We start from the raw sequence: 25,839 nt of genomic DNA, 5'->3' as shown, positions 1-25,839 counted from the left end.
CTGTTTCATTGTTTGTGTATAACACCCAGTGCTCCATGCAATATGTGCCCTCCTTAATACCCATCACTGGGCTAACCCATGGAACACACATCAAAAATAATGATGTACTGTATAGTGACTAACATAACATAATAAAAAAGGGGGGTGGGTGACTGGAAAGCATAGACCTGCTTCTAAAGTACAATGGACCTTTGAACAATGTGATGGTTGGGGCACTAACAGTCTGCGTAGTCAAATATTCTTGTATAATTTATGACTCCCCCCAAACTTAACTACTAATAGCCTACTGCTGGCCAGAAGACTTACTGATAATGTAAACAGTTTATTAACACGTATTTGGTATGTTATATGTACTACATACTATATTCTTACCATAAAGTAAAGTAGAGATAAAACGTTATTAAGAAAATCATAAGGAGGGGTGCCTGCGTGGCTCAGTTGGTTGAGCGTCTGCCATCGGCTCAGGTCATAATCCGAGGGTACTGCGATGGAGTCCCACATCAGGCTCCCTGTTCATCAGGGAGTCTGCTTCTCCCTCTCCCACTGCTACTCCCCCTGCTTGTACTCTCTCTCTCTCTCTCTGTCAAATGAATAAATAAAATCTTAAAAAAAAAAGAAAATCATAAGAGAAAATACATTTGCAGTTCTGTAAGAAATCCACGTATAAGTGAACCCACGCAGTTCAAACTCATGTTGTTCAAAGGTTAACTGTGTAATCAGAGAAACACATAAAAAGACCTATGAAAACAGGGGCTCCCAGGTGGCTCAGTTGGTTAAGCGGCCAACTTGATTTTGGCTCAGGTCACAATCTCAGGGTCCTGGGATCAAGCCCTGTGTTGGGCTTAGCAGGGGGTCTACTTGAGGATTCTCTCTCGCCTTCTCCCTCTGCCCCTCCCCCCTCTCATGGTCTCTCTCTCTCTCTCTCTCTCTCTCTAAAATAAATAGTTCTTTTTTTAAAAAAGACCTATGAAAACATACTACAATTTAGAATAAAAAGCCACTTTGTAGAGTCAGAAGAGATATCTCTCAACAACATTGAATATATGAATATCTACACATAAATACCTAATTCATAATTCAGTAAGATCCAGGAAGTCATGGTATCTTTGGGGCAAAAATAAGGAAATATATAAAGAGGTAACAATCTGAAATTAGGAACAACTGCCTAGAGAATGAACTAGTGGGATTTCATCAAGATAAAAAGCTTTTGCACAGCAAAAGAAACAGTCAACAAAACCAAAAAACATGGTTTTTTTCTTGCCATGTCTAATCATAGTAACAATTGAGTTTACTTATCACTTGCTCTTGAAAACTCTAAGATGACTCTCAACTGTCAACCTCATGGTTATGACCTTTCATAGCTATGTAAAGTAAAGCAATATCTGCACATAGAAGTTTAGCTCTTTGTGTAAAATTTTTTTTCATATAGGATAGATAGCTCTTTGTATAAGTATTTTTTCTCAAATAGGATAGTTAGGCTTGGTGGAAGTTAACTTCATATTGGTACACACCATAATCCACTTATTAGTTTTTCCATTAACAAGCAAAGAATTTCAGCATATGCTCGAGATGAAGTCATCTGAGGAAATTTTCTTTAATAAGACAGAGAGAAGCCTCGCAAACCCTAGAAATTTTATTTAATTCATTATTTAAATGGGAACTATTCTCATCATTCATCTTTTATAGCAACTGATTTTGGTATTGAAGTAAAATTTTCAAAGTCCTTTATTTATTTTTTAAAGATTTCATTTATGTATGGATGCATGTATTTATTTATTTATTTGACAGAGAGAGAGAGAGAGAGAGAGAGCACAAGCAGGCAGAGCGGCCGGGAGAGGGAGAGGGAGACGCAACTCCCAACTGAGCAGAGAGCCTGACGTGGGGCTCAATATCAGGTCCCTGGGGTCATGACCCGAGCTGAAGGCAGACGCTTAACCAGCTGAGGACCAAGAACCCCAAATTTTCAAAGGCCTTCAAAAAAATAAAGATATTTACTTACTATCTTAGTATTATTTTAGTTGTATTTTTAAAAGTCAACTAAGAAGTTCTGTCTCATTGAATGGATACAAAAACAAAAGTCTTTATTCAGTCTTAGAGATACTCATGTATGCTGAGTAGCTCAGTCTTCTCATCGTCTGTTTGTACCCCATCTCAGCCATGGGCTTTGCCTGACTATAGTCTTACCATATGATCCAACAATTGAGATGAAAACTTATCTCTACACACAAAACTGCATATGGATGTTTATACCAACTTTATTTGTAAATGTCAAAACTTGGAAGCAACCGAGATGTTCTTCCATAGGTGTATTGATAAATAAACTGTGGGACACCAAGCCAATGGAATATGATGCAGCACTAAAAAGAAATGACCTATCAGGCAACAAAAAAACATGGAGGAAACTTAAGTGCATATCACTAAGGGACAGAAGCAAACAGAAAAGCTTACATATTACATGATTCCAAAGATAGGACATTTTGGAAAAGGCAAAACCATGGCATCAATAAAAAGACCAGTAGTTTCCAAGGGCTGGAAGTCGGGGAAGGTGTGAATAGGCAGAGCCCGGAGGACTTTTAGTGCAGTGAATATGCTCTGTATGATACTCTAATGATACATGTCATTCATTAGACATTTGTCCAAACCTATGGACTATACAATGGCAGGAAGAGTGAACACTGTGGTAAACTATGGACTTTGGGGGGTAATAGTGTGTCAGTGTAGGCTCATCCATTGTAACAAATGGACCATTCTGGTGGGGATGTTGCTGATGGGGGAGGCTATGCACTGGTGAGGGCACAGGGTGTATGGGAAATCTCTGTACCTTCCTCTCAATTTTGTTGTCAACCTAAAACTGCTTGCACTTAAAAAAAAGTCAAAAAATTATTAACTTGAGGGAAAATTACAGAGAATGGGCAGAGCAGAAAGCATTGCAATGCTGGGTGTGCTAATAGTGGACAATGCTAAATGGAGTTATAATTAGTGAGTTTTTATTGTTGTTTCATATTTCTGTTGTTTCTTTCCCCATATTGTTCTCAATAAACATGTAATAGATTTTACAGAGCAGAAATATTGTTCGTTTTTGGGTGAAAATCACAGAACTTAGTAGCAGCCCTTACCACCTTAAAAAGACTCTTCACCCACATTCATGCCCAAGAAGGAAGCCAGCGGAGAATGAGTGCGGATAGGGCAGGCTGGGATTACTGACCAGCTCCACCCTCACCCTCCCACATCTGTTCAGAGTCTCACATTTGTCACTGGGTGTCACAAGCGAAACATATTTACAACGAAAGGGGATACTAATTTATTTTGGTGGAGAGAGCTGTATTAGACTGGGGACACCTGGTGCTCCAGATGCCCATGGTGTTCACTAATCTCCAGTCCCTGACTTTAGGAGCAGTGTGCCCCAGGACAGTGCTGAGCCAAAATACACAGTTCTGTGAACCAGAGACATATTGAAGGTTTATTCCTTCTTAGTATTCAGGATTCATTCCTCACTGCTGCGGAGGTGAAAAATATAATCATCATCATCATCACCATCATCATCATCACAACCAGTACTTATTATGCTTTTTCAATGTGCCACACCATTCTTATATGCTTTTAAGTAATATTCAATCCTCACAACTATCCTATGAAATAGGTACTAATATTCCTCCCTACATGAAGCTTAAGAGGTCAACTGTTTTTTTTCAGGATATACAGTTAGTTAAGTCTTGCCGTCAGAAATCAAATCCTAGAAGCTGGACTCCAGAGTCCATGCTCTTCACCACCATGGAGGACTTTGTGACAATTTTCAGACATAGGGGAAGAAAGGCATCCCCAGAACCCTGGAAATTATGGAGATACTAAAGTCACAGGTATTTCATTTAATAAGCATTTACATAGCATTTCCTATTTGGCATTAGAACTCACTGTCGTAAGAACTTTATAATTAGAAAATCTGAACAGATCAGTGAGGAGTACAGATTGACTCAGTATTCAAAACCCCCCAACACAGAAGACCCCAGGGCCAGACGACCTCACTGGCAATTTCTACCAAACATCTAACGAGGAATTAACACCCATCCCTCTCAGACTGTTCCAAAAAACCGAAGAGGAGGGAACACTTCCAAACTCCTTGTATGAAGCCAACATGAGCCTGATACCAAAGCCAGAGAAGGAAGGACACTACATGAAAATTTAGACCAATATCCCTGATGGAACCCACTATTTGTTTAATATCCCTGCAGTGGTGGGTAGTCAGGAAGTTGTCATGTAAGGCTAACTTACAAACAGGAGTGTAGCTCATTGAAGAGTAATAAAAGTCAAAGAAAAAACTGAACAAGTAAGAAGACTGATTTTATTCAGACTATTGCAGGAAGAGTACCCCAGATCCAAAGATCAGAGTGTCTTAGCAGGATGGTTTTGCCTTAAGACTTCTATAGGGAGAAAGAAACAAGTTACAGGTGGGGAGATTTGTCATTGAGAAAACCAATTGTTTTGAAGTCAGGGGACTTCTCAGCCAGCTGAACAAAAAGAGTTTTCTCTGTGTCTAGCCAGTTTCAGGGGAAAAACGAATTCTAAGCTTAGCTAATCATTCATGAGACAAAGAATGGGGAGTTGGGAGGCTGTGTTCTGGCTACCTCAGCAAGGTGCAAGTAAAAGGGGAAAGGTCTGTGTTTGTTCTTGTCACAGGTAAACAAGGAAGTCATCCCGAGTTATATGGGAGCCACGAGAAAGAGTGGACAAAGTCTCTAGTAACTCCTGTATGAAAGTGTAGTTCTTTGTGGTAAGCCATTTCCCTGAACACAAAATTCCGAGGATTTTTAACAGTCACTGTTTTCTGGAAGCACAAGGCTCAGATAAAGTTCAACAAGTCAGAGGAAATCCAGAGATTCAGTCTGAGTCCTGACTTTTCCAATAAATTCCATGAGGACCACAGCTTCCTCATCATGAAAATGGGGGGCAGGGGATGATTTATTAAATGTATTTCATATCTCAGTGTTTGGTAAGTCTCTGAGAATGGCAGAGGGGCCCTTTAGAAGAAGGGAGATGGCAAATGAGGGCAGAGAGAGGGGGGACACAGTCACAAAGGGAGGAGGGGACAACAAAAAAGGCCATGTCACAGAGAGGGAGGAAAAATGTCAGCAGATACATCAGGACTCCTGAGATATTTGGGATCAGAGAAGAGACATTAGGCGCTTGAATTGGTCTGCTCCTTCCTTTTCCACCCCGCATCAGAGACAGCACCCAGCTGGGCCTTATATAAGTGGGTTTTGAGCAGCACTAGTCTCAAGATCCTTGCTCTTCCCTGTAAGCCCCAGTTAAAGCTTCGGTCCAGCTGTCCTGGCCAAGGGCACTTGGACTAAAGACTGGGACTGTTTACAGCTTTATCCAACTAGTGTGCTCCTGGCAAGATTGCTGGCTGCCATGAAGCCCTGCCTCATCTTAACTCTCCTGAGCATAGCTGGTGAGCAGCTGGCCTTGGCCTCCTGGAGAGGGATAGGGTGGTGCAGGGGAGGGTGGGGTGGTCAGAAGGGGAAGCAGGCAGCCACAACTGAAGAGACAGGAAGGGGTGGGCATTTCCTTCAATTCACTGTTGAAGGAAACAAAGGGAACCACTCCCTCTGCCTGACTTACCCCATCAGGGTACTCTCACAGTCCCTCTGAGGCCTGTGGGCATGGTGGGATAAGTCACTGTAGTGCTCTACTCTCTCCTGAGACTCGAGTGTGTGATTCTTTAGACTGCCACTTTTCCTGCCCAGCCATGTTGCCCTCTGTCTGGGCAGGTGGACCCAGAGGAGTAGGCAGGGAAGGCAGGTAGGCTGCATGCACTAGAAGCCTATGGCCCTGCCCCAAGCCTTTCCATCCCTCTCACTGCCAAAGTCAGGTGGTATGTAATTATGACTTCCATGCTTAGTTGGCAAAAGTTAATTAAAAATACTGTTTTGAAAGAAATAATGGTTTGAAAGGAATAATTCCTTATCCACCCCCCCATTTTTGTAATATACCACACTGCCAATCAGGGTTTCTGATCGGCTCATGAGTTAGTTACACAGAATTTTAATATATTTCCACCTCAAGCAAAGACATGTGTCAATGTCCCTAACCTATATACCATCGGTGACATGTTCCCTCAGATTTTTAAAAAGATGTTTAAAATAATTTGAAGTCCCTGGTATTATCTTTAAAAACCTTAGGTCAGAAAAAACTACCCTCGCCAACTCTTGCCTCTCATCCTGTTTGACTCTCTTTCCACCTGTGACCCCACCAATTCTTTAGGAGTTGTTCTGGCCAGAGACTCTAAAGATGATGACCTGAACTTACCAGAAGATTTTACTATTCCTTACATGGTCTATCTGCAGTCCAGCTCAGAACCCTGTGTGGGATCTCTCATTCACCCTGAATGGGTACTGACGGCTGCCCACTGCCCCTTACCGTAAGTATCCCTTTGTTCCTGGGAGCTGGGAGGGATTTGTTTAAACAAAAGCAGATCTGGTGGGGCATCCCAGCAAGTCTTAATTACATCCTAAGAGAACTAGAAGACCAGGGAAGAGAAAGGATCTCCTTCCCAATAGGGAAAATAATACCAATTTGGGTGGTTTAAGAGGAGATCGATAGGAAGGTGTCAGGAGAACTTTCATGGAGAATAAATAATACTCATTCATTCAACATATTATTGGGCATTTACTATGTGCTAGGAACTGTTTAATGCACTGAGAAAAGAGCAAGGGAACAAGATGAAAATAAATTTTCTCTCCTGAAGCTTACATTCCAGTAGAGGACATAGGCCAAAACAAATAAACACCCAAAAATAAAACACCAAAAGAGTGGCAAGCTGTAACATACAGGAAAGAAACCAGAGGTCTGCTTTAGTTAGGCTGGTCATGTCAGGCCTCTTTCAAGAGATGAGACCAACAGGAAGAGGAGGAGGCAGCTGAAGGCATAAAGCCTGGGGAACATTCCAGGAAGAGGGGACAGGGTACATAGAGTCCCTGAAGTAGTGAAGGTATTAGGTCAATTCGAAGACCAATGTGGACTGTAGTGAATAGGAGAATGGCCACAGTTGAGGGGAAGAGTCAGGCAGAAGCCACAGGAAGCAGGGAGCAGGAGAAGCATAAGGGAGCACTGCACAAAATCCTGCTCTCCCTCATAGATCTGCCTCCCTGCCGTGACTGCATAAGAATGTGCTGTGGGACTGGGACCTAGTCACAGTTTTAGGAGCCTACAAGGCTCATTTCAAACTCAGAGCTCTCAGCCACCTGGTCATTAAAGACAATTTATTCAAGCACAGATGGACCCCCTGCTCTGCACATGATAAGACATACAAAGGAAAGATAGTTCATCCCCTCCAAGAATGGGAGTTGGAAAACTTGATGTTCTTTTCTCAGCCAGATCTAGTGCATGAACTGTTTTTGGTAGGAAATGGTGCTTGTATCCGTGGCATGACTGGACTCCTGGTGATGGAGTGGGTGTGTCTGAATGTGTCCAGGAAATATAATAGAAAATCATAATGGGAGCCCTGATAGGCTAAGAGCCTTGGGGATCAATGATAAAGAAGGTAGCACATTGTAAATATAGTGACATGGGCTTGAGAGGAGCTAGGAGGGACCTAAGAATATCCAGAAATGAAGGGTATGATATACTTGCTCAAGTGCTGTTTGAAGACAACGTGGTGTAGGCATATCTCTATTATCTGCCTGGTTAGATTTTCCAATTCTTAGTAACAATAATAAAACTAGACTGTAACAGTGTGCTCTAGGTGGCAGATACATGTCAGATTTTACCTATATACCAACCCTAGACCCTAATACAACAAGCCCGTAAACTACTAGTACAATCTGTCAAACCAAAGCAGGTCACTTCTGTTCTCAGGTATGAGAGAGAAAATGAAGACGATTGGGGAGGTCACTTCTGACCTTTGTTGCCATTCTGACATTCTGTGACCTGCTCTTTCTCACCTCCCTGCTCTCTTTCTTCCAAAGGGTTAAAATCCGACTGGGAGTTTATCAACCCAGCATCAGAAATAAGAAAGAGCAGATAAGGAATTACTCACTGATTATCCCCGCCCCTGAGTTCAAGGCACAGTCACTGGAGAATGACCTGATGCTGATAAAACTCTCCAAGGCTGCTGTACTCAACTCCCATGTGGGGACCATAGCCATATCTATGGAGCCCTTGACATTTAATGATTCCTGCTTTATCCCAACCTGGACTTGGAATGAATACAAAAACCGTAAGTGTTTGACTCTTTGTTCTTCATCCTGAGGAGGTTTTGGAGCTGGGGAAAAAATATGGAGGGATATACCTGAAGGGAATGGTTGCCATGAGGTAATGTTCTTGAACCTACAGTGATTATTTCCAGGACCTTATCCTACCAAGATTGGAAGCCAAGGGATATCACTCAGAGACTGATACAGGGCAGCCAATCTGACACCAATGAATGGACCAGGCAGCACCTGTCCTATCTCTAGAATATTCAAGACCAGAGTCCAGGGAACTGAATTCAGATAATGATGGAGGAACTAAGAGTCCTCACTCTAAAAACAGTATCAAGGCATCCTGTGGGAGGCTGGCTACTATCTCACTGACAGCTGCTAAAAGTCCACCAAATAATTCATCCAACAGCAGTGGGAAAAACAAAAACAGAACATATGGTGAGGTGACAGAGGACACTTCCCATCCCCTGCCACAGACAACCCAACCTATGTTGATGGTGATTCACTCAAGTGGACCCTGAGAGATGAGTGTAGCTGAGGGAGCTCTTCCCATCCAAGAGTGCAACTCTTACACCTACTGCTTCACCCAAGAGTTTCCCCTCAGAGGTGGACACCAGGGCATGCACAGGGGAGTTGATTATGACATACTGTTGGTGTCTCTCTGGCCTGAATGACCTCTGAGAAAAATTGCCACAGACCCTGTTGCAGGCACGCATGCCTCCAGCCTCTGAGCTCTGTTGGCATGGGCAGAGAACATCTGGTCTACTTACTCTGAGCATGTTTTAGCAAGGGCACTTCATGAAGAAAGTTGTTTTCTTACTCATTTGTTGGTCGTTGGTGGGTCTTTACTTCATGTGGCTGCTAATAAACCATTATACTCTCTTTAGGGATTGTCAAAGGATGATGGGGCAACCACTCAATATCTGAAATGAAATGATAAAGCTAAATTTATTAATGATTATAATAAGGGAGAACAAACCTGAGCAGATACCAGTCTTACTGAGCAGAGCAGAGTACTGGACCTAGATAGGGATTGGGGGAAGCTTTTGGTACAGAGATTGGAGGACTTTCAGAGGCTTAAGGGGGCTGACATCTGTAGGGGCATGGTTGTTGTTCATTGCTTGGCACTTTGAGGCATGTTTATTGCAGGGGGTCTGATTGGCTGACTTTAAAAAGTGACATTGATTATCTTGATGAAGTTGTGTTCACTGAGGCAACTGTCATGACATTAATCAGGTTTAAACCCTGCACTGATGGCCACAGAACAATCCATCTGTCCCATAAAAACAATACAAAGTGGAAACTTTTATATTCTCAGGACTTGGCAACTTGATTTTTAATTCAGAAGCAACATTTCTGGAAATCTAAGTCAATATATTTTCTGAACAAATCAAAGTTTATGATTTTTATCCTTGACTTTCAAATCTTATTCAAAGTAATTGCAAAAGTAATTTATTACATACTGTTTGAAAACAAAATAAAATCATACAAAGGTTTTGTCACATGGGTTCTGCATGTCAGAATCATAGTGACAAACTAATTCTGTAAGCTCTTTGGTGCAAGGGTTTGGATATTTATTAGGAATTCATTATTTCAAGTGCTTAGTTACTTTCACCTCCTTATTCTACACATTTCAACTCCCATAAAAACTTAAAACTGAACATAATTCCCCTCTATCTTTTCTGACTTGACACTTTCTGTTTTAGGACATTAGGTTGGATACACTATCAGAAAAATCCTGCTCTGTAAGTAACACTTAGGGTTAGTTTGAACAATCTCTAATCAGTTTTTTGTTTCCTTCCTCCTTGTCACTCCCCACCAGATATTAGAATTATATAATACCTTGGTTAGAATCCTTGCATTCTGAGGTTAACAGTAGAGTAACAATTGCAATGAGGGAGACGAGCACTCTGACTTCTTCGGGGGAAATATGTATGTATACTTATGCATACACATACACACACTTATAAATAATCCATTTATAAACAATCTATTTCATTAAAAAAGCAGCTTTGCACACATTAAAAATAGTTTTCTCCCTTTATGATGTAAAGAAGTTGGGCACCTGGGTGGCTCAGTCCTTAAGCATCTGCCTTTGGCTCAGGTCATGATCCTGGAGTCCCAGGTTCAAGTCCCACATTGGGCTCCCTGCTCAGCAGGGAGTCTGCTTCTCCATCCGACCCTCACCCCATTTGTGCTCTCTTTCTCTCTCTCTCAAATGAATAAATAAAATCTTAAAAAAAAAAGTTTAAATGTAAAGAAGTTGAAGTAGGTGCCAAATATAAAGGCTTCTTAGGGACAATGGCTTTGTGTCTGTCTGTTTTCATGGCCGTTTATAATCTTCTGGCAGGTTTTCAAAGGTTTCTAAATTAGGCAGAGGAGAGGGAGAATGACAGATCTGATGTCTGATATAAGAACGTCATGTTCTGAATCTGCTGCTCCAACGTAGATACTGAATGAGAATCCCAAATAGGATGGAATGTGTTTACAAAGTAGGGAGCCATCACAGGAATATGTGTGACAAACAGATTAACTGTGGACTTCATTTGTCTTTTTTTCCCCACAGTTAGTGACCCTGACATCCTGACTTGGATAAACCAACCTTCTCATCCCTTTGATGACTGCAGGAATATGGCAGGACAGAGAATGGCAGTGCACATCATGTGTGTGGGACAACCTTTAAACATCATATCTAAAGCTAAGGTATCTTTCCTTTCTTCAGATAGAAAGATAGAAGGGGTCCATGAAGAGGAGAGGTGATTGTGGAAAATCAAATGGTGCTCATCCAAAAGGCCTGGAGTCCCTCTCTTCTCCCTCCTGGTCTTTTGGGTTGGTCATTAATTCCTGTTACTTAATTTTACAGTTCTGGGTAGAACTATTTGTCCTTTCTCCTCCTGTTTGCATTCAGGTTGGGCTCAAGCTTGAACCAAGAGAGGTGAGATCTAGGTGGATGTGAAGACAGGGTTGTTACCTTTCAAGAAAAATGAGTCTAGTCCTTTAGATGCCTCTGAGACTATAGTATGCCACGTCTTGGGATTTATTCTTTTTCCATGAGGACAAAACAACATTGACCTCCTGTTCCCTCTCTCTGGTAGGAAGTCTCAGCTGCTCCAGCCATCTGCAATGGGAGGCTGCATGGAATCTTGTCCTGGGACAAAGGAAGTGTCACCCTGGGAAGTGAAGGGTTCTTCACAGAAGTTCATCACTATGCAAGATGGATCATGAAAACTATTAATACCCACTGAGGCGCTCCATTCCTCTGTCCCCCAGGGCAACATCTTCATGATTTCTATACTGAATTCACAACTCTCTTGATCTTTCTTTTCTTGGACATAATCCAAATAGAAAACATTCAGTAAAAAAAATGACATGAAGAACTCATGCTGTGACCCCTGATCTCTTTATACGTTAACTGCAAGCATGATGAGAAACATTGCAACATACCCGCCATGTATTCATTCCTTTCAAAAAGTATTGAGCTATCAGCTGCTTAGCAGACTTTGCATATGCTAGGGATACATGAGAGAATATGACCTATGCTTGGCTATCAAGCAGCCGATTATAACACCTTATAACTATTGTTAAAATGGAGATGAGAAATAAGTTTCAGGAGAGCAGAGAAAAAAACTTTCCAGGTGTCAGAGTCAGGGGACGTTTCACCAAATAGGCAGACAAATTAGAGGAGAATATTGTAAATCTGAGGGAACAGTTAAGTAAAAGTCAGAAAAGATAAAAATGTGGCATGTTCTGGAAAATATACCTAAATAAATAATACTGGGGTGCCTGGGTGGCTCAGTTGGTTGGGCGACTGCCTTCGGCTCAGGTCATGATCCCGAAGTCCTGGGATCGAGTCCCGCGTCGGGCTCCCACCTCGGCGGGGAGCCTGCTTCTCCCTCTGACCCTCTCCCCTCTTATGCTGTTTCTCTCTCTCTAGCTCTCTAATAAATAAATAAAATCTTACAAATAAATAAATAAATAAATAAGTAAATAAGTAAATAAAACTAGTGGGTAGAAAGTAAATTGTAGAGGAGGAGACCAGATGTGATAAAAACATTATTATTTATAGGTGAGCAAGTGTTAGATTGTGAAGGGCCTGACCTATTCGGCACAGAAATTTAGATTTTTAACCTGTTGGAATCAGAGGGGGTGTCATTAAAACCTCCATGGTAGAACCCCATCAAATTTCTGAATTGGGAGATACTAAAGAAGTAGAACCTGTAGAGTTTACATGTACTGACATGTACTTTCTACTACTCACAGTAGGAAGAGAAAGAGAAGTGTCTGGAATAATGCTCAAGTTTCTGACTTGGGCATCTGCGTAGATGGTGGTTCACAAACATAATATGCAGAGAACCAATGTTTTCATGTGTAAAGGGTCAGAGTACAGTCATGAGTAGGAGAGATGGGCATGTTATATTTGAGATCCTTGAAGGACACGGAGGTGGTCATGTCTAGCAGACAGCTGGAGACAAAGATCTGGATCTTAGATAATGTCTGGGCAATGACAACAGGGGAGTTGTATATTTATGGGTGGTAGTCACAGACTTCAGCAGAGCTCTGTGCTGGTGGGAAGAGCTCTGAGCGATGCTCAGCCCTCTAGCACTGGCATAGAGTGGAAATATATAGAGCATCCTAGATCCATTGACAAAGACCCGTAAAATATGGAATTGAGAGGATTCCAAGTCATCCAAAAGTATGGGTCCAGAGTGAGAGGCCATGGAGTCACAAAAAAGGGAGAGGGGATCTATTAAAAGGGGAAAGGGGATCAGAGAGAGTCAGTGAAATGAGAGAGAATAATGACACAGAAGGAAAAGACTCTACAAAGAGTGAAGAGATTTGGCCTTCCATCCCACGAGAGAGGTGGTGAATCCATGCATCTGTAGAGATTGTAGGGGAGGAAAGGTGGGTTGGTTCTAGGGCATTGATATATTCTGCTTTTCCTCCTCCACCAAAGCAAAAAAAAAAAAAAAAAAAAAAAAAGCTGGGTTATGACTAAGCCAATAGTTTATCCTGACACACAAACAAAAATAATCAAATTCTCAACTTTGGATACTAAGGCCATTTAATTCAAGATTCTTCCTTTTCTTGTAATTCTTGGCCATCCAAAGCACAAGCCCCTCTGTTTGCCTATCTTCTCCAGCAGCCTTGCTCCTAGTTTCTCCCTGTTTCCTGCCTCTGATTCACTGTCCAATGCCCCTTGCCACCTATACTGAATCACATATTATCCCAGAGTTTTTAATAAAATGCTCATCTGATCATTTCTAAATTATTTCTTCAACACACGCTGGCAATCCTGCATTTCCCAAGTCACTCTCTGTACAATTTTCCATAATGGACACCTGAAGCATTCTCCTCTCTCCTCCGGCCTTCAGTGCTTCATCTGCAGTGAATGATGTCCAACTGGGAGGTTGAAACCATCAGCGATAACTTCAACTTCCCACCTCCCACTCTGCAAACATACTTAGTGCTTTTCTTCCTCATTCTTTTCAATCCTTCCTGGAAGTGAGACCCTATAGTCTCCAGCTTCTACCTCCACCTGTGATGTGGATCACTTCTCCTCTGACTTCCTCATGGACTGTTCTATTCAGTATCTCCACTTCTTTATATTTTTCCACTTCCCCTATCTATTGACTTCTTCCTATCACCATTTAACAAGATAAATCCTGTTCCATCTAAAATATGGAGCCCAAGGATGTGCTCCCTTGATCTGCTCTCTGGTTGCCTCCTGGGTCTTCTTTGTAGGCAGTGCCTATTTGACAATTCCTGAAGAGTCCACTCTGTAGAATTCTTCTTGGTCTGACTTCACTCTCTTTCATATATGCTCTTCTCTTTTGAGTCCTCTTTCATCTTTCCAGAGACATTATCCCCATCTCTTATTTTGGTTAACTTCTACTCATCCTTTAAGCCTCGAACATCACTTCCTCAAGGAGGTCTGATTCTGACCCTTATGTGAAGGTCCCTGCTATATGTGTTTCTACCTCCTTTTCCTTCCCCCATTGTGACATTCATGATGGCAAGTCTTCTTACACCCATCTCCCCTGTTAGTCTTTATCATCTCATCTCCCTTACCACTAAATCATCAATATCTAATAAAGTGCCAGCACACAGTATACATTTGTATTGGTTTTCTATTGCTGCATAAAAACATTGCCAAAAATTGAATAGCTTAAAATAACATGTATTAATTATCTCACAGTTTCTGTGAATCAGGGGTCCAAGCATGGCTTAGTTACGTCCTCTGTTCAGGGTCTAGCAAGGCTTTGAGGTAAGAATTTGCTTCAAAGCTTATTCAGGTTGCTGGCAGAATTCTTTCCCCTCTGGTTGTATGATGCCAGATGCTCGCTTTTTGCAGGCTGTCCCCTGAATGCTGCCCTCAGGTCCTTGAGGCTATCCTTAGTGCAGAGAGGTCATCCATGCATAGTTCTTTGCCACTTAGGCCTCCTCAGTGTGGCTGCTTACATCCTCACGCCAGTGAGAAGAATCACTCTTGTGCATGCTAGCAAGGTGGATGTGTGTGTATACACAATATTAATATTATGTATCAATGTAATTATCAGAATGAAATCCCATAATTTTGCCATATTCCATTAGTTCAAAGGAAGTCATAGGTCCCACACCCAAGAAAAGGAAATTGGGGATTATGCAGGGCATGAACATTGGGCTTAGGGTCTGTCCAAAATATTCAATAGAATTTCATAAAATAATAAATGTATTGGATCCTTATCTCCCACACAATAAAGACTTATGCAAGTCTTATATATGCAAGGCTTATATAATAAAGCTTTTCATTATATAATTCCTGTTTCTCTCTCCACCTGGTTCTTAACACTTCCGCTGTAATACATGGTTGCTATTCCACAAACACACCATGTTGTTTCATATATTCATGCATTTATGGAAGCCTTGCCCTCTTTTCGAATTATTTTTTTTTCTCTTCTTTTTATGCCACGCAAGCTCCCTCCCCTTCTCTAAGACCCAGGTAAAGTATAACTTTTTAGATACTCCTTCCTTACACACAATATAGACTGAAGAAGTATCTTTAACCTTGTGCTCAAGGCACATAGCTCAATTTTTAAAAATTTTTTTCCCACATTAGGAAACAAAACAGATGAGCATAGGGAAAAAAGGAGAGAGAGAGAGAGAGGGAGAGTCAAACCAAGGAGGGCACTTGGTGTGATGAGCATCAGGTGATGTGCGGAAGTGTTGAGTCACTATATTTTACACCTGAAACTGATAGTACACTGTATGTTAACTAAAAACTTAAAATTTCCTCCCACATATTATTATGAAAAATTTTAAACATGCAATGAGGCTGAAAGAATTTTACAGTGTATACCTATATCCCCATTATCTGGTTTCTACCACTAAGTAGTCTGTTTTTTAAATTAATATCTTGCATTGATGTGAAATATTTGTTATAGCTGATGAACCAGTATGACACATTATTAGTAAATAAAGTCCGTTGCTTATGTTAGGGTTTGCTCTTTATATTATATAGTATTATGGGTTTAGACAAAGACATTATGTCATGTATCCACAATTAGAGTATCATACAGAATCATTTCATTTCCCTAAAAATGCCCTGTACTCTACCTGTTCACCACTCTCCCCTTCTCCCCAAATTCTGAAAACCACTCATCTTTTTACAGTCTCTATAGGTTGCTGTTTTCAAAATGTCATAAATTGGAACCATTCAATATATAATATTTTTAGACTGCCTTCTATCACTTAGTAATATGCATTTAAGGATTCTCTATGTCTTTCATCTTTTTTTTTCTTTCATCTCTTGATAGCTCGTTTTTTAAAAATCACTGAATAATACATATTCCAGTGTGGATGCACCACCACACTTTGTTTACCCATTTACCCATCTTGGTTGCTTCCAAGGTTTGCCAGTTATGACTAAAGCTGTTGTAGTTATTCATGTGTAAGATTTTGTGGACATAAGTTTTCAACTCATTCAGTTAATACCCAGGGGAGCGATTGCTGGCTCATATCGTAAGATTATGCTTAGCTTTAAGGAACCACCAAACTGTCTCCCAAAGTGGCTGTACATTTTGTATTCCTACCAGCAAATGAACATTCTTGTTTTACATCCTCACCAACATTTGGTGTTCTGGGCCTTAAATCTTAGCCATTCTACTAGGTGTGTAGTGGTATCTCATTGTTGCCTTAATTTGTAATTCCCTAATGTATGTTGAGAGTCTTTTCATATGCTATTTGCCATCTATACTTCCTCTTTGTTGTTATGGAATGAACTGTGTCCTTCCAAAATTCCTACTCTGAAGCCGTAGACCCCAAAGTGACTGTATTTGGAGATAGGTCCTATAAGGAAATAATTTGGGGAAATGAGGTCATAAGGATGGGGTGCTGTTAAGATAGGATTAGTGCCCTTATGAAAAGAGACACCAGAGAGCTGTACACATAAATACAGAGGAAATGCCACATGAGGACACAGTGGCCTACAAAGCCAGGAAGAGAGCTCTCACCAGAAACTGAATTTGCTGGCACCTTGATCATGGACTTCTAGCCTCCAGAACTGTAGGAAAATAAATGTCAGGTGTTTAAGCCCCCCAGTCTATGCTATTTTGTTATGGCAGCCTGAACAGACTAATGTATTTGGGAAGGTATCTGTTCAGATATTTGGTGCACTTTTAATTGAGTTGTTCTTGTTCTTATTGTTGAGTTGAAAGATCTCCTTATATATTCTGGATCTAAATCATTTAATGGACAATGTGTTTTGCTAATATTTCCACCTAGACAATGATATAGGTAGAGTTTTAGCTCTGAATACTTGGTTTTGCAATTGCCTTTTTATGAACCTATCATTCCCACTAGTCTATAATCTCTCTGAGGGTGGAGCAGTGTCTTCAATTTAGGCACCTCTAAAGTGAGTACAGAGCCTCGCACGAGTCAGACACATAATATAAATTACTGGCTGGCCGGTTGAATAAATGAGTGGATGAATAGTGACATGAAAGAAAAAGCTGATATATCTTAAGGAGGGGTTCAGTGTCAGGCAGAGGGGTGAGGCCAGCACCAGAGGGCTGGGTTATGGCCGCTGGAGACAAATGTCTGTGTCACACAACCAGGGGTTAGCATCACACAGATGGGAGGGGTCACTGTCCTGAAGGTAGTAGTTTAGAGAAGGGCCTGATTTCAGAGTTTGACAAAGGGTGGACCAGAGAGGAGCGGGCTGGGAAACATTCTGAGCTCCAACATCTCTCAGATTAGGTATTTTTACCCTGGAAGGGGAAAGCAAAATGCTGAATTCCGGATCCATTCTCTACTATGTCAGGGACCAAATCACCTGACCTCCATTCTTGTCCTTCTGATACCTGACATCATCCCTTATTTTGACCAATGCACACCTCTTTGGGAACTGAATCCTGCCACTGAAAGAATTCACATATTTTTGTTTTCAACCCTAGAACCCCTTCTTGCTATATCTTACTTAGTCTTTTTCCATCTCTCCTCTCCATCCTTTCCAGACACCCTGAGCTGAACTCCATCCTTTGAAAAGGCTTTTGACATCAATATGAAGTTTATCCTCTTCTGGGCTCTCTTGAACCTGCCTGGTGAGTATCTTCACATTTTTCTCTTTACTTGCCAAAGAGAAATCCTGGGGGAATCATGAAAGATAGACAGATACAGACAGGAGGCACATTCCAGACTACAAGTGTAGAACTGACTCTCCCTCACCACTGCCACTGTCCCCACCAGCTTTCCACCTGTGACACTGCCTGCCTACCTCACCTCAGCTTGATTGTTTGTATGCTCTTTGGGGAGGCATGGACACTGAAACCCTAACACTAACCTGTTCCCAAGGAAGACTGTGACCCAACTCTGGGCCAGTCTAGAACAGGACTGTTGCAGTCAGGAGGGAATGAGAAGTGGAGGCAGGAGTTGAGAGCAGAGGTTCAACTAATGGACACAGCAGAGCATTCAAGGGTTTTAGGTCTTGTCCTGACAGGTTCATTACTCAAGCAAAAACCTTGGAGGCATTCATAAAATCTCTTTCTCTCACACCCCACATTCAATCTGTTTGGAAATTTTGTTGGTTCTATCTTCTAAATATATCCCAAATCCAATCACATCTCACCACCTCCACTGCTCACAATGGCCAAGACACCATCTTCTGCCTGGATTATCACATGAATCCCCTAAGAGGCCTCTCTGCTTTCTAGTCCTACACTCAATACTTCTCTGTAAGGAAATGACCATCACTGCCTTTCACCTAAAACCCTGATGTGGCTCCACATTCCTTCAGAAGAAAGTCCCACATCTTTACGATGCTCTACAAAACCCTGTATCACTGCTTTTACCTCGATACTTTCTTGCTCTTCTCCCCCTCACCTGCCATGCCAGATGCACTGGTCTTTATGATACTCCTTAAACAAGTCTTAGGACTCTTGCCCCAATGGTTTCCTCCACCTGGATCCCTGTTCCCCAGATATCTGATGATCTAACTCACTCATCTTCATTTCATTGGTCATCTCTCATGCTGTCCACAGGCCTACCTATCCTGACTTCTGTGTGATATTGCAGAATGCCCCACCACACACACACACACACACACACACACACACACACACACACATCCCTGGTACTGCCTCTTCCTCTTTCCCTATTCTACTATTTGTCCCACAGCACCAATCACCATCTAATACACTAGACTATTTACTTATGTTTTGTGTCTACTCTTATGGAATGTCTTCTCTCATCAGAATGTATGAGAGCAGGGGTATTTCTCTGCTTCATTCCCTATATAGCCCAAGCCCCTATAACAGAGCCTGGCACATATGAGGTGCTCATACTTACTTGTTGAGTGAATACATTATCCTCCCCCTCCTCAGATTGTGTTAGCAGTCGGTCTGTTCTTTAAATGGCACTTATATTGTTTTGCCTTGCATTGTTGTAGGGAGAAAGGGGTGAGACTGGTAAAAGCATTCTTAAAAAGGTAAAAACAGTAAGTTCTCCATGAGTAGATTTAACACATGTTCACTGAATTGTAGAAGGTATTTAAGAAAACTTGTATTTTAATCTGAAAAATATTTATTGACAAAAGGGAAAACACCTTTATCTTTTGAAATTGATATGTTCCTATCATTTTCTTCATGTTTTTAGAAGAAATTAAGCCAGTTTGCAAATTTAGTTTACAGAAAAATGTATTAGAGAGAAGGGCAGGGGGAACTTAAGCCTATTAAGTAATTTTCCTTTGTTTTTCCTAGTGATCCCTGCAAAAATCTCAGAATTTCCTGTCTATGTTTCTCTTTCCAGTTGCTCTGGCTTTTGATCCAGATTACCTAAATGGCATCACTCCCCCATATCTGGTCTACTTGAAATCTGATTATTTGCCCTGTGTTGGAGTTCTGATACACCCCCTTTGGGTGATCACAGCTGCACACTGCAACTTACCGTGAGTAATAAGCCCCCACCGCCACTTTGTGCTTTGGGTTCTCAGGTTGGGCATATCCCTGCCTGGTGCCATTGCCCAGTGAAGTGGGGTTAGGGAGGCCTTCTGGGGATGTGTTCAGTGGTAGAAAAAAAGGTCTTTGGGAAGGGGCTAATAAAGGCCCATAATGATGGATAAATAATCTCTGCCAAGTCTTCTCTCAAACAACTACATTGTTCCAGAAAGCTTCAGGTGATGTTGGGGATTACAAATCCATCAAATGACAATGAAAAGAATATTCAAGTAGTTGGCCATGTGAAGATGATCCATCATCCGTACTTCTCAATCACTTCTATTGAGCATGACCTCATGTTAATCAAGCTGAGAGAAAGTGTTGAACTCAATGACTATGTGCAACTGGTCGACCTGCCTGAAGAACCTGTCCATGAAGAAACCATGTGCATGGTCTCCACATGGGCCTACAACCTATGTGATGACTGTGAGTGACCTCAAGATAATCCTCTTCTCTCAGAATAGGACATACTCTGTCCCTTCTCTTCTCTTGGCTTCTGCAATTCTTCCCAATGAGGCTTCTTTTTTTTTTTTTTAAAGATTTTATTTATTTATTTGACAGAGAGAGACACAGCGAGAGAGGGCACACAAGCAGGGGGAGTGGGAGAGGGAGAAGCAGGCTTCCTGCGGAGCAGGGAGCCCGATGCGGGGCTCAATCCCAGGACCCTGGGACCATGACCTGAGCCAAAGGCAGATGCTTAATGACTGAGCCACCCAGGTGCCCCCCAGTGAGGCTTCTTTCTAACTTCTTAATTCATCCTTGTCATCTCTTTTCCCTTTCCCTGTACCTCACTGAAGGAGTCCTTCAAGATTTTCCCCCACTGTATCCTCCTATCATCTTTGCTTCCAGACATGATAGAAAAGGTATTAGTGGGAAGAAGACATTTGTATTCTAGTCCTAATTTGCTGTGTGACAGTTGGCCACTTTGCCTTTGGAGCATCAATTTTCTGAACTCCAAAATGTGGCACAAACTATATCAGATGTTTTCAAACTGTTCTAGGCAATAAAGAAACATAAAGCCTTGAAATATTGTAAAATAATATTAATGTATTAAACATAAGATAAATGCATAATACTGTGCTAAATCAGGCAGGACTTCTGTATGCAAGACTGTGATACAAAAAAAAGTAATGAAAAGTTTAAGAAAAATATTTCTGAGCAGCCCCTGTGTGGGTCAGTCAGTTGAGCGTCTGCCTTCAGCTCAGGTCGTGATCCCAGGGTCCTGGAATCGAGTCCTCAGTTGGGCTCTCTGCTCAGTGGGGAGTCTGCTTCTCCCTCTGTCCCTCCACCACTTGTGCTTGCTCTCTGTCTCTATCTCAAATAAATAAATAAAATCTTAAAAAAAAAAACTAATGATGTACTCTATGGTGGCTAACTTAACATAATAAAAAAAGAAAAAATTTCTGAAACATTTTTGATTGGTAACATTCTGAATATTCACACTTTTCTTTATAAAATTTAAAAAATGACTACCATTTAAAACGGCGGAATCTCCATATAATCTGAATCTCCTGAATTGCATGTTCGACCTCAGCTTTCTTCTACATCACATGCTTCAGATTCCATGAAAAACCTTTGAGCAAATTAAGACAACTTTCTCTCTTCTAAGTTTTGAGCCTGTCTGCCCACCATCCCATTCCAATATTTTCCAAATACAAAACCACTATCTGCAGCTATTAATCAAGAGAGTAATGAGTATGGGGAAAATGAATAAGGAAAATGAAACTATGGTCTGTATATACTATATAGTTCTATGACAGACTTTTAGGAAGAATTATTAGTACAATTTAACTCATGAGTAAGTTTGTTTTTGTATTTAATATACATCATATGCTGTATATCATAGTATGAAAAGGAGATTCATGTTGACCAAGCCTGTCAGATTACACCCATCCATCTACCCTGACTCTCCGTTTATAGAAGTCAGGAGGTGGCTATACATTTATCTTAACAGTGCTGCCATTGGCCCAAACTTTTTAAACTGCTCTTTTCAGACCTTGAGAGGTACGTTTCCTTGAATATATCAAAAAAGTAGAAATTCTTTTTTTCCCAGCTTTATTGACGTATAATTAAAAAATAAAGATTATATAGGCTTAAGGTATATAGTGTCATGTTTTGATATATATATAATATATACAATGTGAAATGATGCCCCCTAATGAGCTAATTATCCATCACCTCACATATTTACCTTATATATGTGTGTGTGGTGAGAGTATTTAAGATCTACTCTCTTAGAAAGTTTTAAATACATTGTGTTTAAATTTTTTAAATAATATTGTTTTAATGTTAATAATAAATGTTTTAAATAATATTGTACATATTATTAACTATAACCACCATGCTGTACATTCGATCTCCAGTACTTAGACATCTAATAACTAAAAGTTTGTACCCTTTGATCAACAAGCCTCCGCCCATATCTTCCACCCACCAGCCTCTGACAACCACCATTGTATTCTCCGTTTCTGTGAGTTTGGCTTTTTTAGATTCCACATAGGTGTGAGATTATATGGTAATTGTCTTTCTTTGTCTGGCTTATTTCACTTAACATTATGTCCTCTACACAAGTAGAAACTTTTTGTCCTGTGAGAGTCAATTGGAGTTTTGAAAATAAATGTCTCCCTGATGAGCAGTATACTTGATTCATCTGGGTTATGACACTTGTATCAAAAAGAGATATAACTTAACCCCGCCCCACCTCCAAAATTCAGTTTATTTTGATCTGGCTTATGAAGTAATTTCTTTTTTTTAACAGATAACTGGGTTTTTCTGATCTGACAAATGAAAACTAGGCTCTCTAGATTCCTTCAAATTCTAAAAGTAGAAGAGTTGTCATTTAAGGGTACAACCTTACAACTAGTAGATAAACAAGTCCTGGAGACCTAATGTATAACATACTTAATACAGACAACAATATCATATTATAATCAAACTTGCTAAGAGACTAGATCTTAATTATTACTACCACAAAAAAGAAATGATAATTATGTGACATGTTAGAGGTGCTAACTATAGCTACAATAGCAATCACATTACAATCCATAAATATATCAAATAAACACATTGAACACCTTAAATTTATATATTGTTACATGTCAAATATATTTCAATAAAAAAATTTAAAAGGAGACAGTGATGAATTTAAACTATGGGACAAATAATAAACATGAAAACTCAAAAAATAAAATAAAATAATAAAGAATTCCATGTTAAATGCTATTCTTTAAATTTTTTTTTAAGTAGATTATTTATTTGAGAGAGAGAGAAAGAGTATGTACTTGCGAGGGTTTGGGGGAGGGGCAGAGGGAGAGAGAATCTAAAACAGACTCCACACAGAGCACAGAGCCTGACATGGGGCTCTATCTCACAACCCTGAGATCACTACCTGAGCCAAAACCAAGAGTTGGATGCTTAACTAACTACACCATCCAAGCACAGTCAGGTAAGCATTTAGAGTTCTAGAAAATCTTTATTTCATTGCAGAGATGTCTCATATTTACATACAACTTCCAGGAATTTAACGTCTCTTATAAAGAGATAAACACTTGTATCATGAGAAATGGTTAATCTGATCATTTCCTGCTGTCTGAGAAGCTACAGCTGTGATTTCTCTCAGTGTTTGATCTCTTTTCCTTTCTTCCAGAAGAAGAAATGTGCTGAAAAAGAGGACAAGGAAAAAAGGTTTGTTATCTACTAACTCTTAAGGAAGTTGTATACCTTTCTTTCCTCTAGCCAAGGGGCCTGACTCACTGCAGAATGTGAACATCTCCATAATCTACAGGAGTGAGTGCCTCGAGGCCTATAAAACTTACAGGATCCAAGAAAGTATGCTGTGCCTGGGCATTGTTCCAGGAAGGAGGCTGCCCTGCAAGGTAATGTACTCTTGATGCCTTAGTTTTCCCATTTTATTTCTTGTGTCTTTTGCCAGAAAGATAAGATAACCCTACATCCCTTTTGTTCTGGCAGGAAGTCACAGCCGCCCCAGCAGTCTGCAATGGGGTACTTCAAGGAATTTTGACTTTTTTAGATGGATGTGTTTTGAGAGCTGACGTTGGCATCTATACCAGAATCTTTAAATACATGTCCTGGATTAGAAATACAATGGACAACTACTGAGCTGCTATAACAAGAAGTCTAGATCATGTGACACAGCCTGTCCCTATGTCCAGCCTCACAACGGAGCCTAAATAGATGTCCTTGGTTGCGCCAGGCATGCCTGTCTCTCTTCTGCCCAACAGAGTGGGTGATTTGTACATCCCTGTATTGTGACCATACATTACAAACCTTCTTCTTCCTCTTTTGACAAAGATGACAAGCACCATATCCCTTAGGCAGTTGAAGTTTATGAAGTGGGGACTGTGTTCTAACAGGATCATTGACCTATTGAAAAAAGGCCACTCAAGCCATTTAGGGTGACAAAACCCCTATTACTTGCATTGAGTTAACATGTGCTTTTGGCAAGTCACACTTGCCAGAAGGAAAAAAGAAGCCTGACAAAGAGTGAGCTAACTAGAAGTATAGGTGAGGGAAAAATTTTCTGGGAAGGAACCTGTAAGAGGTGTTGCACTTAGTTTCTCCTTGCCCATAGGACTCTCAACACTGGCCATAGATCCTGATCATTCATTTTGCAAGGTTCTGGGTAGAGACTTGAGCCATGATAGGTTAATACAAAAGTGAACTGGGGCATGAGACATAGCAGGTGAAACAGGGAGTCTGGGCCAGATTTTGTCAACACATGCTTGCCCTTTCTATTATGCCAGCTGCCACAGGGACTTCATTCTCTCCAACTGTTACTCTTGCAGTTTTCTTCCTCTCTTTTCACCTCACCCCTGCAGCTAGCTCCAGTTACCACCTGAGAGTTTTAACGGATAGTTACTGAGAATCAAAAGCACAGAAACCAAACTGAGTTTTAGAGAGTTTTGCCTGTGGCCACTACAGGTGGGCCTGTTGAAAATTTACAGTCCGGCTAGGGAACATGGGAACTCCTCTCAGGAAGCAGAGTTCCAGCAATAAATCTTGTCTTCTCCAGGATTTGAAAACCTCTCGGTAAAGCCTAGCTTGCAGTGTTCAAAAGCAACCCTTTGTGTATGGATTACTCAGGCAATTGTGAGAGCTTCACTTTCATGTGTGTTATTAACTGACATTTTAGCTATGGGGAAACAGATGGTTTTTGCAAGAGAACACCTCACCCTCTGGAGATGTTTCCCACCTTAAAATGGTGCTATGATTTCAATAGTTCATCCCGGTACCTTATAAGGCTACTTGATTTCAGGTGATGAAGCGTATGTCAAGTTCACTGAATTCCATGGGGATCAGCGTACTGTCTCACCACCATCACTGTATAGTGACTTCCTTGGTTGGAAAATACATTCCTCTGTTGTGAGGTACATAAGGCATTCAGTTAATTCAAGGATGGTAGTGCTTGGAAGGTGGCAAGGGATAGAAAATCCAAATCTAGACTATATCATTTTCAGTGAGGACAATAGCTATTTTCTCCATGTTGAAAGGGGCTGCTGGGGTACCTGGGGTACAGTACTACATCAGGACTATATCAGGGCTGAGATGGGTCACTGACATTGGCACATTGGATCTGCAGCAGTGGTAGTAGCCAGGTGAGACTTTTAGGAAGTCCCTGCATATGCCCCATTTGGTCCCATTATTTGTTTATGGAGTCATTAAAAAGCCCTCAAGAAAATGAAGAAGGACTTTAGAACAGACCTGCTTATCTATCCCATTATTAAAGTCTACTGAATTGAAAACATTTTGGTGAGAATGCTCATGGGATACAAATTCTCCTGCTGCAAGCTCACCCTGAAAAATCCTACTAAATAATTTTTCCCCAAACAGCTAATCCCCATTCCCTCCATCTTCCTCCTTCTGAGTGCCTGTCAGGGTAGGCCATAAGCCACTCCCAAGAAATTCACATAAATCTCAACCTCAGGGAAGAAAACAACTAGATGTGTGTTAATTGAACTTCTGTCTCCTGAGAAGAAACTCATTCTTCTCTTTCCTTCAGGGCATCACTCTGAGGGGTTTTATAATCACAGTAGTAGACATGCAATCAGTCCTAATATATCAACCAGTGAAGTCTTTCCGCCCTCACTGAACTGTTTATGAAGGAATCTCTTTGAGGTCACAGTGTGGCTTAAGGAAAGATTTCCCAGAGAAAT

The 25,839-nt window shown here is 40.9% G+C and overlaps 2 protein-coding genes across 2 annotated transcripts; both read left to right on the top strand.

Annotated features, from left to right (window-relative positions):
* Positions 1–5,409: 5,409 nt before the first annotated feature.
* On the top strand, positions 5,410–11,443 carry LOC148162549 (putative inactive serine protease 58). The gene is made up of 5 exons (XM_088018490.1): positions 5,410–5,449; positions 6,262–6,418; positions 7,965–8,215; positions 10,765–10,901; positions 11,294–11,443. Exons 1-5 carry the CDS (start codon positions 5,410–5,412, stop codon positions 11,441–11,443), a joined length of 735 nt encoding a protein of 244 aa, XP_087874616.1.
* Positions 11,444–17,736: 6,293 nt separating this feature from the next.
* LOC114211757 (putative inactive serine protease 58) lies at positions 17,737–23,785 on the top strand. Its single transcript, XM_028106432.2, has 5 exons — positions 17,737–17,776; positions 19,479–19,617; positions 19,836–20,092; positions 23,402–23,541; positions 23,636–23,785. Exons 1-5 carry the CDS (start codon positions 17,737–17,739, stop codon positions 23,783–23,785), a joined length of 726 nt encoding a protein of 241 aa, XP_027962233.1.
* The last annotated feature ends 2,054 nt before the right edge of the window (positions 23,786–25,839 follow it).

This window comes from Eumetopias jubatus, unplaced genomic scaffold (genome assembly GCF_037043125.1).
Source record: "Eumetopias jubatus isolate StellerSeaLion01/CBP00866 unplaced genomic scaffold, mEumJub1_p1.0 scaffold_14, whole genome shotgun sequence".
NCBI classification, from domain to species: Eukaryota; Metazoa; Chordata; class Mammalia; order Carnivora; family Otariidae; genus Eumetopias; species Eumetopias jubatus.
This window is presented reverse-complemented; position numbering and strand designations above follow the sequence as displayed.

Bases quoted from the DNA above. Each gene is read 5' to 3' on its own strand.
- LOC148162549 (XM_088018490.1), top strand. From the start codon at position 5,410: ATGAAGCCCTGCCTCATCTTAACTCTCCTGAGCATAGCTG. The intron at 5,450-6,261 runs GTGAGCAGCTGG...CCAATTCTTTAG, and splicing joins AACTCTCCTGAGCATAGCTG to GAGTTGTTCTGGCCAGAGAC. The intron at 6,419-7,964 runs GTAAGTATCCCT...TTTCTTCCAAAG, and splicing joins GCTGCCCACTGCCCCTTACC to GGTTAAAATCCGACTGGGAG.
- LOC114211757 (XM_028106432.2), top strand. From the start codon at position 17,737: ATGAAGTTTATCCTCTTCTGGGCTCTCTTGAACCTGCCTG. The intron at 17,777-19,478 runs GTGAGTATCTTC...TTCTCTTTCCAG, and splicing joins GGCTCTCTTGAACCTGCCTG to TTGCTCTGGCTTTTGATCCA. The intron at 20,093-23,401 runs GTGAGTGACCTC...TCTTTCCTCTAG, and splicing joins CTACAACCTATGTGATGACT to CCAAGGGGCCTGACTCACTG.